Source organism: Phyllobates terribilis, unplaced genomic scaffold, assembly GCF_046119375.1.
Source record: "Phyllobates terribilis strain yellow unplaced genomic scaffold, ASM4611937v1 Scaffold_7__3_contigs__length_470593459, whole genome shotgun sequence".
Lineage (NCBI taxonomy): Eukaryota > Metazoa > Chordata > Amphibia > Anura > Dendrobatidae > Phyllobates > Phyllobates terribilis.
In genome coordinates, this window is record NW_027362767.1 from 363,067,671 (window position 1) to 363,084,033 (window position 16,363).

Below are 16,363 nucleotides of genomic sequence, written 5' to 3' on the forward strand. Positions count from 1 at the left end.
GTACAGTAACCAACACTGTCACTGTACTTCATATATATGTGACTGACATGTTTCTATCTATCTAATCTATGTGTGAAGCTCTATTCTGTCTGTTATAAATTGTCGGGTACCGCTGCTGAATTGCCGGCCGGCTTTTTTAAAGAGACGGTGCATGAAAACACTATTATTTTTTTAAATAAATCCTTTACGCTAAATGACAAGTACAATAAGCAACACTGTCACTGTACTTCATATATATGTGACTGACATGTTTCTATCTATCTAATCTATGTGTGAAGCTCTATTCTGTCTGTTATAAATTGTCGGGTACCGCTGCTGAATTGCCGGCCGGCTTTTTTAAAGAGACGGTGCATGAAAACACTATTATTTTTTTAAATAAATCCTTTACACTAAATGACAAGTACAGTAAGCAACACTGTCACTGTACTTCATATATATGTGACTGACATGTTTCTATCTATCTAATCTATGTGTGAAGCTCTATTCTTTCTGTTGTAAATTGTCGGGTACCGGTGTATGCCGCTGATGAATTGCCGGCTTTTCGCATACATTCTGCATTATTCTTAGTTGTTTTACTTCATGTAGAATTAACCTACAAGGAAAGAAAGGGTTTATTTTCATTCCGATATTAGTGTCCCATTGACTTGCATTGGTTACCGGTATCGGAATCGGCGATATCCGATACTTTTTGAGTATCGGTCCGATCCAATCCGATACGATATTTCCTGATATCGGAAGGTATCGCTCAACACTAGTGATAACCCCTTTAAGTTTGTTTCCATATGAAACATTTGATGATAAGGAAAAATGTTCTCAATGGTAGACATTTTTTTAATAAATATTATGGTTGGCCGCCGAAGTTTTTAATTTTGGCCCTCTGTGTATTTGAGTTTGACATCCCTGAACTAAGGAGACTAAGGGCTCTTCCACACGTCCATGTTTTACCAGTACGTGTGGTCACAGTTTCCACACGTACTGGAGACACTGACACACGCAGACCCATTCAAATCTATGGATCTGCGCACATGTCAGTGTACTTCCACAGACCATGTGTCCTCCACACGCTGACATGCCCGCTTTTTTGCAGATACACGGTCCGCAAAATGTCCCACGCTGAACACACACGGATGACATCCGTGTGTCATCAGTGTGACACATACCGATGCCTGGGAATCAGCGGTAGAGTTATTGCTGTTCCCAAGATTAAAATAATAAAATCCATATACTCACCTGTCCTAAGTGTCCCCCGCTGTAATACATGCGACTGATCAGCAGAGGATCCGGGGAGAATGAGCGGCCCCGGAGCTGAGCTCAGGAGCGGTGTCCTGTCACCCACTGAGCGCAGCACTGGGGCCGCTCGCTGGAGCGGCTCATTCTCCCTGGCTCCTCTGCTGATCGTTCACATGGATTACAGCGGGGGACACTTAGGACAGGTGAGTATATGGTTTTATTATTTTAATCTTATTTTTACACAGGGGAACTGTGGGAGCAGAACTGTACTACCCTCATAATTGTCCCTGCTGGTGCTGATCGCAGCGCTGGCAGGGAACCATGATGAGGGCAGCGTTCAGCACTCGGCACTTGGGAACAGCACTAACTGTACACTGTAAACTGATTTCCACGCGCCGGTACATGTGATCCTGATGCGGCACACGGTTGCCACACGGGTATCTCCGGTACTGGTTTTTCTGGTACCGGAAATATACGGACGTGTGAAACCGGCCTAACAAAGTAAGAAAACAAAATGTAAAAATATAAAATCTAATAATTCGAATCATTTTCATTTTCCCTTACTAAAAATAAAGAAATTAAAAAGATAAATATATTTGCTATCACTGCTTCCATTCGGCTAGGGCTACATGGCGACTTTGGCCGTAACACCTGTCACGTGACCAAGGTTCGCTCAGTGCCATGCCTACATCGCAGCAGAGGCACCAAGTGAATCTTGATCGCGCAATAGGTGTCACAGCCAAAAGTCCTATGAAAACTGTAAAAATTAATTAACCAATTGATAGAATTTTCTCTCTTTATGGTGTTTACCAATCAGGTTTTTTTTCTTTCCAATTATAGAATTTTTTGTTATATTACTTATATAAAAAGAAAACTGTACAAGTTTGATATTTCCATAATTGTATTGACCTGGAAAATCCCATTGGTAGGTCAATTAGGTCAATTTTACTGCAAAGTGAATGCTGTAAAAAATAAAAACAAAAAACAAAAAGCACTTCAGGAATTGCGATTTATGCACAATTTCACAGCACTTGAAATCAATTTCCTTTTTTCCAGTACATTAAAATGGTAAAATGAATGGTGTCATTTAAAACAATAACTAGTCTGGCATAAAAAAAAAAGTTCTCGTATTGCCATTTCCATGGAGAGATTAAAAAGTTATGGCTCTTGTAAGAAAGGGAAAAAAAATCACCCAGTCGGGAAAGAATTCATTTCTGACACTGGCTTCAAACACTGTATCAAAACAGCATGTGTGAAAGCATCCAAACAGTGGATCTGTGTTTTATGGACCATTCATCTCACTTTAGTTTATTAGCTTAATAAGTTATGGCAACAGAATAAGCAAAAAAGAAAGTGCAGTGGTAAATTTCATTGTTCAACTTACTCTAGAAGTGTAAGGAAGTTCAGCAGTTCTTGTGGGGACATTTTATTCCAGTAGCTAATCAGAGAATCTGAGAATAACACAAACATTTACGTTAGGATACACAATAGTCAAGTGTGAAATATGGTGCTCATATTATTATGTCTTTTCCCCTACCTCCATATTGAGAAAGTTATTCACATTCAGCTATTTTTTTTTGCAATATTTTTTAATGATTTTTCACCTAAACAGATACAAAAACAAGATTACATAAACAAGAGATAACCCAAAACCCTGTACAGTCACCCACCTGTCACGGTTTCATCACTCACTCTGGCCTAGAAACGCTGTAAGTGACAGCTCAGCCACCCTATAGGATCTGGTTTGTGCTGGACTGTCAGTATTCTGAGTGACAGCCCAGTCCTCCAATCTGAGGCTGGGGCGTGCTGGGCTGTCAGCATGTTGATTGACAACCCTGCTCCTCAATCTGGCCTAGCCTGCGGACGTCCCTCCAGGTGTTTCCCATTCTTGTTCATTTGTTACCTATTTAGCTGCAGGCTATGAGCAGACCATTGTTAGCCCTACCTTTCCTCAGCGATGTGTGTGCTTTCCTCTGTGTCTGATTTCCTGATCTTGGTGCCAGACCTTGGATTTGTCTTGACTATTTGTGTGTGTTATCATTTTTTGCTCTTGAAACTCTCTGACCTCAGGTACTTGACCCCGGACTTGGCCTCTGACTATCAGTTTCTCTTATCCCCTTATCTTGACATACCCTCCTGGCATTTGACCCCGGACTGTTACCTGACCACACCTTTGTCTCACCCCTCTGCACTAAAAGCCCTCCTGGTATCTGACCTCAGACCTCCTGACTACCCTGTCTCATGGCTTGGCCGTGAGTAGTGACTTAGCGTCACACCACCCACCCATACCTATCATTACAATCAGTTGAAAAACACAATAGTAAGAGACATTTAGATGAATAATATACAACATATCTTTAGCACTACAGTATTGCGCATTCATATATGTAAGGAGATAGAAAAGTGAGAAGATGCACACAGTTAATACCTAACAGAGTGGCTACATGCAAACACCGCCATCTGCTGGTCAAAGACGATAGAGAAAGTGAAAGCAGAAAGATTGCATTAGTAGGAACTCATGAGTGAAGTGCATGTTCCCTCGTGGAAGAGATTGGAGGAGACACCAGGTCAGGTGATAGCTGTGGCGCAGTTAGGAATTATAAAAGGCCCAGGAGAGCAGTGAAAGGGAGGAATTGGCGCCTGAACCTGTAGCAGGATGGGCGTGCGGTTAAGCGAGATGGCTTATAGCTGCCATTACGAGAAGCCAGATCCGAGTAAAGGAGTCGAGAGACCAGATCTGAGTAAAGGAGCCAAGAGACCAAAGCCACGTAAAGGAGCCGAAAGACCAGATACAAGTAAAACAATTGAGAGACCAGATCAGAGTAAAACAGTTGAGAGACCAGATCCGAGTAAAGAAGTCGAGAGACCAGATCAGAGTAAAGAAGTCGAGAGACCAGATCCATGTAAAGTAGTTGAAAGAGCAGATCCGAGTAAAGACCTGATAGAGACCAGAGTCGGGAGAGCTGAGCCGAGCGAGCCGAACCAGGCAGAGAGCGAGACGACTGGGCTGCAGTGGAGGGATGTTCATGTCAGTCATCGCTTCCAGTGTAGACGTATGGTACAGGGGCCGTGCTTCTGGGAACAAAGGAGGCCAGTGTGACGAGTGTACCGAGTAACTCATCAATCTGGGCCTTGCGGCCTTGCAGGTAGGATCGTCGACTCACATTAGGACCTGTGTGACGTTTTGTGTTGCCTAGAGAGTGACGACAGTGACAGGCCCTATAGTGATGGTGATGGCCCTTAGGTTGGGGTATTAGGACTAAGACATCACTGACGATAACAGCTAGTTAATGGTAATAATAGAACGATAGTGTGAAAATAGCATTGTGTCAATATTCTGTTCATCTGAATTACTGTATTATTTTTGTAACATAACTTGTTTCATTTTCACCGCTTTCATTATCCCCTGATACTCTGCCTAAGGCACCCTTTTGATTGTTTTAATCGAATAAATAGTTTTTGGTTTCAGTACCACTGTCTCATTGTCTGCACTGTTGCATCCGAGTACCTGTTAACATATACATGACATAACAAGTTTGTTTTAATTTACACGCCCATTATCCCAACATTTGTCATATATGGAAATATCATTCTATCCTATAGCATAGATCTCGTTGCTAATCCTGAAGAATCCAACCAAGGAGACCGCAGCTTTTCATATTTACTATAAGCTCCCCTCTTTTGATATACAGTATAATACGATCGATCACAGGTTAAGATCAAGTTCACCTTGTTAATAAACTCTCTTATCACAGGGGAGAGGGTGGGGGACAGTCAATTCAATTTAATGCAATTAGTTTACGAGCAAGGTATAATAAAGACTAATAGCAATTTTACCAAAGGCATCAATCGTTAATTCTTCAACATAACAAAGTATACAAGACTTAGAGTCTCTGATTATTGTTATATTAACGACGCTATCGCTTTCCTGTACCGCTCCAAGAAGCACTTAGTAGAGGTGTATCTATAATAGATGCAAGGGTTGCAATCGCACCACATGCACAGCTCATTACTAATAAAGATTAGCAATAATTTGGGGCCCAATTGGAGCTTTTGCACGAGCTACAAGTTACGCCATTTGCACTTTGGACATATAGAATCCGACCTACATCCAATTATATGCAGAAATTCTGGAGTCCTATAGACCTTATGTAATATATGTAGCTGTGGAAGGCTAGCACTCTCTCCCAAGGACAATAATGGTACCAACTCAAGAATGTTCACCCATAGCTCATTCGTTATTTCTCCCAGTCATGCATATTTAACAGTAGATGATTGTCTATGTACAGTAGTTGTAGAGCAGAATTTTTTATAATAACCCCTGTCCTATGTCCCTTAGACTAGAGATGAGCGGATCGATTTGTGGGACTCCGGTCCAGCGTCCAGGTCAATTGTACCTGCAGCTAGAAGGGAGTCCAGTGAATCTCTTACCTTCCGGCGTCCCCTGGGTCACTTTTGATTAGCCAGGGCTGGCACAATGTCATGTGTGCATCACGATGCACAGATAACATTGCATCAGCCCTGACAAATCAAATGTTGCATCGTGAAAACTGGAAGGTAAGAGATTCGCTGGACTCCCATCAAGCCGCAGGCACCATTGACCTGGACGCTGGACCGGAGTCCCAAAAATCGATCCGCTCATCTCTACTTTAGACGTTATGAGAGAGAGCATGACATTCCTTTGTATTTATACAGGTTTATTTCTATGCTGAATTTAAAAGGCATAACCACCCTGTAAGTACTGATAGAAGGTTATATTTGGTAGACGAAACTCTCTCTGTAGTTGACTTAATGATTTAAAGGTGTTACTTGGCAAAAATTTAGATGTTTTGATGACGCCTTTAGCGTCTCAACTCACTAGACCTCCCAGATTAATAAACTCCACATAGTTGTGGTTTTGCCAAATTGGTGTGTATTCTGTACAATCTACTACGCCCCTAATTTGTTTAATCTTCTCCCACGTACTGCATATATAATCAATTATGGGTGGTTAGTTCCTACAGTGGGTACGGAAAGTATTCAGACCCCTTTAAATTTTTCACTCTGTTTCATTGCAGCCATTTGGTAAATTCTAAAGAGTTCATTTTTTTTCTCATTAAAGTCCACTCTGCAACCCATCTTGACTGAAAAAAACAGAAATGTAGAAATTTTTGCTAATTTATTAAAAAAGAAAAACTGAAATATCACATGGTCATAAGTATTCAGACCCTTTGCTCAGACACTCATATTTAAGTAACATGCTGTCCATTTCCTTGTGATCCTACTTGAGATGGTTCTACTCCTTCATTGGAGTCCAGCTGTGTTTAATTAAACTGATAGGACTTGATTTGGAAAGGCACACACCTGTCTATATAAGACCTCACAGCTCACAGTGCATGTCAGACCAAATGAGAATCATGAGCTCAAAGGAACTGCCCAAGGAGCTCAGAGACAGAATTGTGGCAAGGCACAGATATGGCCAAGGTTACAAAAGAATTTCTGCATTACTCAAGGTACCTAAGAGCACAGTGGCCTCTATAAGAAGTTTGGGACCACCAGAAGTCTTCCTAGACCTGGCCGTCCAGCCAAACTGAGCAATTGCGAGAGAAGAGCCTTGGTGAGAGAGGTAAAGAAGAACCCCAAGATTACTGTGGCTGAGCTCCAGAGATGCAGTAGGGGGATGGGAGAAAGTTCCACAAAGTCAACTATCACTGCAGCCCTCCACCAGTCGGGCCTTTATGGCAGAGTGGCCCGACAGATGCCTCTCCTCAGTGCAAGACATAGAGTTTGCCCAAAAACACATGAAGGACTCCCAGACTATGAGAAATAAGATTCTGTGGTCTGACGAGACTAAGAACTGTTTGGTGATAATCCTAAGTGTTATGTGTGGAGAAAACCAGGCACTGCTCATCACCTGCCCAATACAATCCTAACAGTGAAACATGGTGGTGGCAGCATCATGCTATGGGGGTGTTTTCAGCTGCAGGGACATGACGACTGGTTGCAATTGAAGGAAACATGAATGCGGCCAAGTACAGAGATATCCTGGATGAAAACCTCTTCCAGAGTGCTCTGGACCTCAGACTTGGCCGAAAGTTCACTTTCCAACAAGACAATGACCTTAAGAACACAGCTAAAATAACAAAGGAGTGGCTTCAGAACAACTCTGTGACCATTCTTGAGTGGCCCAGCCAGAGCCCTGACCTAAACCCAATTGAGCATCTCTGGAGAGACCTGAAAATGGCTGTCCACCAACGTTCACCATCCAACCTGATGGAACTGGAGAGGATCTGCAAGGAAGAATGGCAGAGAATCCTCAAATCCAGGTGTGAAAAACTTGTTGCATCATTCCCAAGAAGACTCATGGCTGTACTAGCTCAAAAGGGTGCTTCTACTCAATACTGAGCAAAAGGTCTGAATACTTATGACAATGTCATATTTCAGTTTTTCTTTTTTAATAAATTTGCAAAAATGTTTACATTTCTGTTTTTTTTCAGTCAAGATGGGGTGCAGAGTGTACTTTAATGACAAAAAAAAATGAACTTTTTAGAATTTACCAAATGGCTGCAATGAAACAAAGAGTGAAAAATTGAAAGGGGTCTGAATACTTTCCGTACCCACTGTATTTGATCTCAGACACCTAGTTTCCAGGGAAGCTAACAAATTGCCGCTTCCAAGATACTAATTTAACATATTCACTGTGATACCTTAATATTTTTTTCATCCCATTCTTTGAGATGTTGGCGCTGTGCAGCCAAAAAGTATAGCCAGGATTCACAAGTGCTAAACCCCCATCTTCTTTGGTTTGCTGCAGTATTTCCAACTTCAAATGAGGGTGACCTTTCTTCCATATAAGAAGCATTTATAAAGCATATAAAGCATTTATCTGCTTGTATATACACTTGGTAAGTGATCCAGCTTTCCCGTGCTGACCTCTCCCTTCCTCTGCTTCTATATACACTTGGTACATTCTTCAAATAACTACTACCCCCCACTCTTTTTTATGACGTTGTTTACTTGGCCCTTGAATACCCTATATCTGGCTTAGCCTTAATCAGCTGATCAAGATGAGCACAGATCACTCCCCTTTGGTTCACACCAGAATGCATTCTGTAGCCCATATATTGTGAGCAAGGAGTCTGCTAAAGACATAGTCTGCAGTCCATCACCTTAAATGTCCCATTGCTTAAGTATGAGATCTGAATTATACCTAAATTGAACCTGCAGGGAACTGAATACTTGGACACTGTAAACAATGTTTGTCTTTGTTTTCACTCTCTCTTCTATAATCCTTCACTTTTTACAACCACCCCTAATCCCTACACCCAGCAACGAACTCTTCATATCTCCCTCCATCCTCCACATTCATCTCACCTCCTCCTCATATCTGTTCCTCAACATTCAATCCTGTGTCTCTAAGCACATACAGCCACCTCATGCTCTCTCCTGCTCCCACCTACTAACACTTTCTCTTCTCCTCCTCACTGCTGGCGACATCTCCCCAAATCTTGGCCCTCCTCACCACATCCCCACAGTCACTTCCACCTCCTATCCACGATCTATCAGAAACTCTCACAGCCCTTCTAACCTCATACACATCTGCCCAGCCCCCGCTTCCCCAGTCGCACTAACAGGAGCTCTATCTCTCTCGCTCCTTATGTAACAAACTTTCCAACATCCATGATCTTTTCACCACTAGCAAACTATCCTTCCTCGGCATCACTGAAACCTGGCTCACCCCTTCTGACACTGTCTCTCCAGCTGCACTTTCATACGGTGGATTCCACCTTTCCCACACCCCCCGCCCCAATGGCAAGCATGGTGGAGGAGTAGGTTTTTTCCTATCAGACAACTGCTTCTTCACTCAAATCCCACTGCCACCCTCCGTTACTCTCCCCTCTTTTGAGGTGCACTGTGTGCGCATCTACTCCCCCTCCAACCTCCAACTGGCCGTCATCTACCGTCCCCCAGAACCAGCCACCACCTTCTTAGACCATTTCACCACCTGGCTACTTCATTTCCTTTCTGCTGACATCCCCACCATCATCATGCGTGACTTCATCATCCCTATTGACACTTCCCTCTCAGCTGCCTCTAAGCTTCTATTCCTCGCTTCTTCCTTCGGCCTTGCTCAATGGTCTTCTGCCCCCACTCACAAAGATGGCCACACACTGGACCTCATCTTCACCCGCCTCTGTTCCCTATCTAACCTCTCTACCTCACCTCTCCCTCTTTCTGACCACAACCTACTCACATTCTCTACCCTCTCCTCTCCAGGTGCTCAAGCCCCACTCCACAAACTTGCACATGCTCGCAGAAATCTTAAACACCTTGATCTACACTCACTCTCTGAATCCCTCCTCCCTCTTACAGACATCAGTTCCTTACATGACGCAGATGTTGCTGCCGCTTTATATAACAACAGCTGCAGCCCTCAATTCGGTCGCCCCCCTCACACATACCAAAGTTCTCACAATCAACAATCAACCCTGGCACACCAGCCTAACCAAAGAGCTGCGACGCGCCTCCAGGCTTGCTGAGCGTAGATGGAAAAGGTCCCACTCCAATGAGCACTTCATCGCATTCAAACAGTCCCTCATTACCTTCAAGTCCACACTCACTGTTGCAAAACAAACATACTTCTCATCTCTCATATCTGTCACACAACCCCAAACAACTATTCAACTCCTTCAGTTCTCTCCTCCGCCCCCCAGCGCCTCCTCCCTCTCCTCTCATCTCAGCCAAAGACTTTGCCTCATTCTTCAAGCAGAAGATAGACACCATTAGACAAAGCTTTTGCCTAAAGTCCCCCCAGACCCTCCTCACACCTACTCAATCCTCCTCCAAAACCAGCTTCTCCACCATTATGAAAGATCAACTTTCCTCTTTACTCTCCAAATCACACCTCACCACCTGTGAACTTGACCCAATCCTGTCCCACCTCATCCCTAACCTCACCACAGTCTTCATCCCAACCCTAACCCACCTTTTCAACCTGTCACTAACAACTGGTGTCTTCCCCTCATGCTTCAAACATGCCTCGATCACACCCATCCTCAAAAAGCCATCCCTCGACCTATCCTCTCTGTTTAGCTATCGCCCCATATCACTCCTGCCCTACGCCTTAAAACTTCTGGAACAACATGTCCACTTTGAACTGTCCTCCCACCTCTCTTCCTGCTTTCTCTTTGACCGCCTCCAATCTGGCTTCTGACCACACCATTCTACTGAAACTTCCCTTACTAAAGTAACCAACAACCTACTAACCGCCAAATCCAAGCGACACTACTCTGTCCTCCTCCTCCTAGACCTGTCATCTGCCTTCGACACAGTTGGCCATTCCCTCTTACTACAGATTCTCTCATCTCTTGGCATCAAAGACTTGGCCCTATCTTGGATCTCCTCATATTTAACAGACAGGACATTCAGTGTCTCCCACTCACAGACCACCTCCTCATCTCGCCCCCTATCTGTCGGTGTCCCCCAAGGTTCAGTCCTAAGACTCCTGCTCTTCTCCATCTACACCTTTTGGTCTGGGACACTCAGAGTCTCACAGCTTTCAGTACCACCTCTATGCTGACGACACACAGATCTACCTCTCTGGACCCAATATCTCCTTCCTACTAACCAAAATTCCACAATGTCTGTCCTTAACATGGATAAAACAGAACTCATTGTCTTTCCATCATCGCATTCATCCCCCCCACCTGACCTATCTATCAATGTCAATGGCTGTTCACTCTCCCCAGTCCCACAAGCTCGCTGCCTTGTGGTAATCCTGGACTTTGACATCTCCTTCAAACCACATATCCAAGCCCTTTCTACTTCCTGTCGACTCCAACTCAAAAATATCTCCGGATCCAAACATTGCTCAACCACGAATCTGCAAAAACACTAGTGCACGCCCTCTTCATTTCCCGCCTCGACTACAGCAACCTCCTTCTCTGTGGCCTCCCCTCTAACACTCTCGCACCCCTCCAATCTATCATAAACTCTGCTGCCCGACTAATCCACCTGTCCCCACGCTATTCCCCGGCCTCTCCTCTCTGTCAATCCCTTCACTGCCTCCCCATTGCCCACAGACTCCAGTTCAAAACCCTAACCATGACATACAAAGCCATCCACAACCTGTCTCCTCCATATAGCTGTGACCTAGTCTCCAGATATATACCTACATGCAACCTCCGATCCTCACAAGATCTCCTGCTCTACTCCCCTCTTATCTCCTCTTCCCACAATCGCATACAAGATTTCTCCCATGCATCCCCCCTACTCTGGAACTCTCTACCCCAGAATATCAGAGTCTTGCCTGCCATGGAAACCTTCAAAAAGAACCTGAAGACTCACCTCTTCCGACAAGCCTATAACCTGCTGTAACCCTCGCTCCACCATACCGTTGCACGACCAGCTGTACCCTCACCTACTGTATCCTCACCCATTCCCTGTAGATTGTGAGCTCTCCCGGGCAAGGTCCTCGCTCCTCCTGTACCAGTCACAGTCACGTTTTGTTAGATCATTGTAATTGTTCATGTATGTATACCCCTTTTTTCACATGTAAAGCGCCATGGAATAAATGGCGCTATAATAATAAATAACAATAATAATTTATATAATGGAATCTAATGAGTGGTATCCAGACTGGGGCATTGTGTAACACATATGATAGTTGTGGCAAAAGTATCATTTTTATAAGATTTAACCTGTATACAATACATAGGAATAGATTGCACTGTGCTATCATTTTCTGTATAAATATAACAAGTGGAGGTGCTAAGTTTAGATCTACAAATGTGTCAGTGTTTGGAAAAATATTGATACCTATTAATGGCTAACTGAAAAGATGGTAACAAGTTGCAAGCTTTCGAGATTACTCAGGCCTCTTCATCAGGCATATATAACACAAAATCTGAAGTCACATATTTATACACAATAGGACACAGAAATAATGCAATAGATGAGACAGGTGACGTAAAGCAGAGCTACTACTATGGGAGAGAGATAAACAGTTCTGGCTGTAAATATTTTAGCAGTTCATAGATAAGGAGTGTGAAAGTTTTATTGTCCTGTGACTGAGGTCTGGTCCAGGGTTGTGATGACCACATTCCATAGTTGATGTAGAATGACATAAATCCATGCGACACATTCAAAGGTCACCATGAGTTTATATTCCCAAACTTTTCTGTCTCTCTGAGATTTGAAATTACCTTTTAATACCAATCTCAATCCTTAAATACCTAAACAGATTTACACAAGTAATGGTCACATTACAAGTAATGGTCACATTACTAAACATCAAGGGTACATGAACGCGATATATGAGCATTGGAACTGATTTATGCCAGTTAATTGTGAGGCCAGACAAGGATCAAAATTTGTTAAATAAGGACATAACTGTTGCTAAAGAAGGGCTTGTGTCCCATAAGAAAAGTAGGGTATCATTAGAATACAGTGCACACATTCAGCTATTTAATCATATTAACATAAGTGATCTTAAAAGAGTTTTCCAACAGTTTGTAAGACACAACTCTAAACTGTTGCCGAATGTCAGCCATACTTATGACGTTACTGTTTGGTAACTGCTTAGTTACAGCAGCACTGGGTTAGTATAAAGGGTGACATCTCACAAAAACAAGCAAAATCTTGCATATATATGTAACATACCTGGCGGCGTCCTTGCATGGTGGTCCATCTCCCACTGTGCAAGAGGGCGCACTTGATCTCCTGTCCAGAATGTCTCTCTGGCTTCCCTCCATGCTGTCTGTTTGTGTCTGTTTCTGCTGCTTAAGGGCGGCGCCCGATCACTTCCTGCCTTTTGTACCTGCTGTGGGTCACACCCCTTGTGCGTCCTCAGCCTATTGCTGTCTGTCACTTGGTATATAGCTCAGCAGCTCCCTTCTATCCCTGCCTGAGCATAGTGTTTCCTTCAGTGTGTGCTTGCACTCTGAAGGTGCCAGGTCCCGTCTCTTGTCTCCTGCTTTTTGTATCAGTTCCCGTGTCTGAACTGAGTCCTGTATGTCTCCTGCTTTGCGGTATCAGCTCCCGTGTCTGAACTGTGTCCTGTATGTCTCCTGCTTTGCGGTATCAGCTCCCGTGTCTGAACTGAGTCCTGTATGTCTCCTGCTTTGCGGTATCAGCTCCCGTGTCTGAACTGTGTCCTTTTTGTGTTCTCTGGTCTGTCCTGTCTGAACACGCTCCTTGCCTGTTCGTTCCGCCTTCTAGTGGCCGATTTCCTAGACCCGCTCCTGCGTCTGGTCTGTCCTGTCTGAACACGCTCCTTGCCTGTTCGTTCCGCCTCTCTGGGGGCCGTATTCCCAGACCCGCTCCTGTATCCCTCTGCAGTGTCGGTCTCCTCCGTACACTCAGTTCCAGTCTGAACTCTCTCCTGTCCTTTACCTGTTTTGCCTCTATGTCCGTTCCCTTCCTTTTTCTGCAGAGTCTGAACTCGTACCTAACTCCTGCTTGTTGTCTCTGCAAGTACTGTGTGAGTATCTGGCTCTGTCTTTCCCTTCCTGTCTGTTCCGTGTGAACAGAGCCCTGTCCTCCCTGCTCAGCCTTGTCTGCACTCTAGCTGTGCTTGCCTGTAACCCTCTGCCTGTATTGTTCCTGAGTCCCGGTGTGTACTGGGTCCTATCCCGCCTGTGTTCCTACCTGCTAGTGCCTCCCTGTCTGCACTCTAGCTGTGCTTGCCTTTACCCCCCTGCCTGCATACCCGCCTGCCTGCATACTAGTCGTGCCTGCCTATACCCTCCAGTCTGTGTGCCAGCCTACCAGCCTGTTCCTGTATTCCCCTGTGTGGGTCAACAGCCGTGTCCGGGGTCTGTCCTGGAGTAGCACCTGGTCCCTCTGCTCGGTTCCTCCTTGGTGCACTGGCGTCGTATGCCGTCGTGCGACCCTGGTCGGATCGGGTGAATACTTAGTCACGCCCCTCCAGGCATTCACTCTCCGGCACGGTCCAGTGGAATCACTACCAATCACACGCACACGCCGCTTAGCCCGGGCGTGTGCATAACAGCATGCTCAGGCCATGGTTCCCGTTGAGCCCCACGGCCTTCGCTCTTTGAGAAGTTTTTCCAGCGAATACATGCATTAAAATAAAATAAATAAATTTTTTTTCCCCCTTTAGCTGAGTTCCAGGCGAGTTACGCACCCGTCCAGATGGATCTATCAGCCCTCGTTCCTGCGGATCCGCCACGTTACTATGGGGATCCAAGACAGTGTCGTGCATTTGTGGAGCAATGCATGCTACACTTTAAGGCCTACCCTCTCTATTTTCCTTCCGATTGGGCTAAAGTGGCCTTTATGATTGACTACCTAGCGGGTGATGCCTTGAAATGGGTCACCCCCCTATGGGAAGCATGGGATCCTGTCATCCTTGACCTGCAGGCCTTCCTGGTGGCCTTTCGTATGGTCTTCGAGGACCCTAACTCTGAAGCCCCTGCTGAAGCTTCACTTCCCAATATCCCGGAGCAGCCCCGACGGGTAATGTGTGTGGGTAGCGCAATAGTCCTCCAGCCCAATGAGACTACTGCCCACCCAGAATCCTCACAGGGTGACTACGCTTTCCGGAATACTTCTCTCAACCTCAAGAGGCAGTCCAGACGTGCTAGACTTAGAGGCAAGCCGTCACGCCAGGGTCTGTCCTCCCTGAGACCTCCTGACCCCAACCTTGAAGTCCCTACTGAAGCTTCATCTCCCTGTATCCCGGAGAAACCCCAATGGGTAATGTGCGTGGGTAGTGCACCAGTTCTCCTGGCCGAAGAGACTTCTGCCCATCCAGACTCCACACAGGAGAACTTCCTGCACCCGGCATCAGATGCTTCTTTCTCTTTAACCGGTGTGCATGTCCAAGGATGCTCCAAAGCTGTGGTTACCTCAGAGTCTGTGCACCTCTACTACCTGGCGGAGGATCCCCTGTTGCCTCCTGAACCCTCCGGGATACCACTCGATGACAAATGGAGAGAGACTTCTCTACACCCGGTACTCAATACTTTGTCCGCTTCGTCCTGTGAGCCTGACAATGGGTACCCCAAAGTGGTAGTTACCTCCGAGTCTCTACACCCCTCCGACCAGGCGGAGGACCTCCAGTTGTCTCCTGAACCCTTCGGGGTGCTACCTGGTAGCGAAAGGACAGAGACTCTCCTATACTCTGTACCTGATACCTCGCTCGCTTCGTCCAGTGAGTCCAACTTAGTGTACTCCGAAGCAGAGGTTACTCCTGAGTCTCTACACCCCTCCGACCAGGCGGAGGACCTCCAGTTGTGTTCAGAATCCTTCGGGGTGCCACCTGGTGGTGAATGGACAGAGACTTTCCTATATCCTGGATCTGATACCTCGCTTGCTTCGTCCAGTGAGTCCGACCTAGTGTACTCTGAAGCAGAGGTTACCCGTGAGTCTCTACACCCCTCTGACCAGGCGGAGGACCGCCAGCTGTCTCCAGAACCCTTCGGGGTGCCACCTGGTGGTGAATGGACAGAGACTTTCCTATACTCGGTACCCGATACCTCGTCTGCTTCCTCCAGTGAGTCCGACCTAGTGTACTCTGAAGCAGAGGTTACCCGTGAGTCTCTACACCCCTCTGACCAGGCGGAGGACCGCCAGCTGTCTCCAGAACCCTTCGGGGTGCCACCTGGTGGTGAATGGACAGAGACTTTCCGATACTCGGTACCCGATACCTCGCCTGCTTCCTCCAGTGAGTCCGACCTAGTGTACTCTGAAGCAGTTGTTTTCTCTGAGCCTCTGCACTCTTCTGACCCGGCGGAGGACCTCCAGTTGTTTCCTGAATCCTCCGGGATATCACCAGATAACAAAGAGACAGTGACTTTTCCTCATTATGTACCTGATAACCCGTCTATTTCTTCCTGTGAGCTTGACAAGATGTACCTCGAAGCAGAGATTACCCTTAAGTCTCTGTCCCCCTCCAACCCAGTGAACGACTGGCCCTCGAATTCCCTGCGGAAGATTCTGGCAGGCCTGAAGAAGAGGGGGCGTAAGGGGGGAGGTGCTGTAACATACCTGGCGGCGTCCTTGCATGGTGGTCCATCTCCCACTGTGCAAGAGGGCGCACTTGATCTCCTGTCCAGAATGTCTCTCTGGCTTCCCTCCATGCTGTCTGTTTGTGTCTGTTTCTGCTGCTTAAGGGCGGCGCCCGATCACT

General features: G+C 45.7%; 1 protein-coding gene across 4 annotated transcripts in view; it reads right to left on the reverse strand.

Moving 5' to 3' along the window:
• Positions 1 to 16,363, reverse strand: part of DOCK11 (dedicator of cytokinesis 11) — a 333,016-nt gene that overhangs the window by 132,878 nt on the left and 183,775 nt on the right. For all 4 annotated transcript variants that reach the window (XM_073641338.1, XM_073641340.1, XM_073641339.1 and 1 more), the window contains one exon: positions 2,615 to 2,681. In XM_073641338.1, the coding sequence (XP_073497439.1) occupies positions 2,615 to 2,681 (67 nt within the window). The remainder of the gene's footprint in view (positions 1 to 2,614; positions 2,682 to 16,363) is intronic.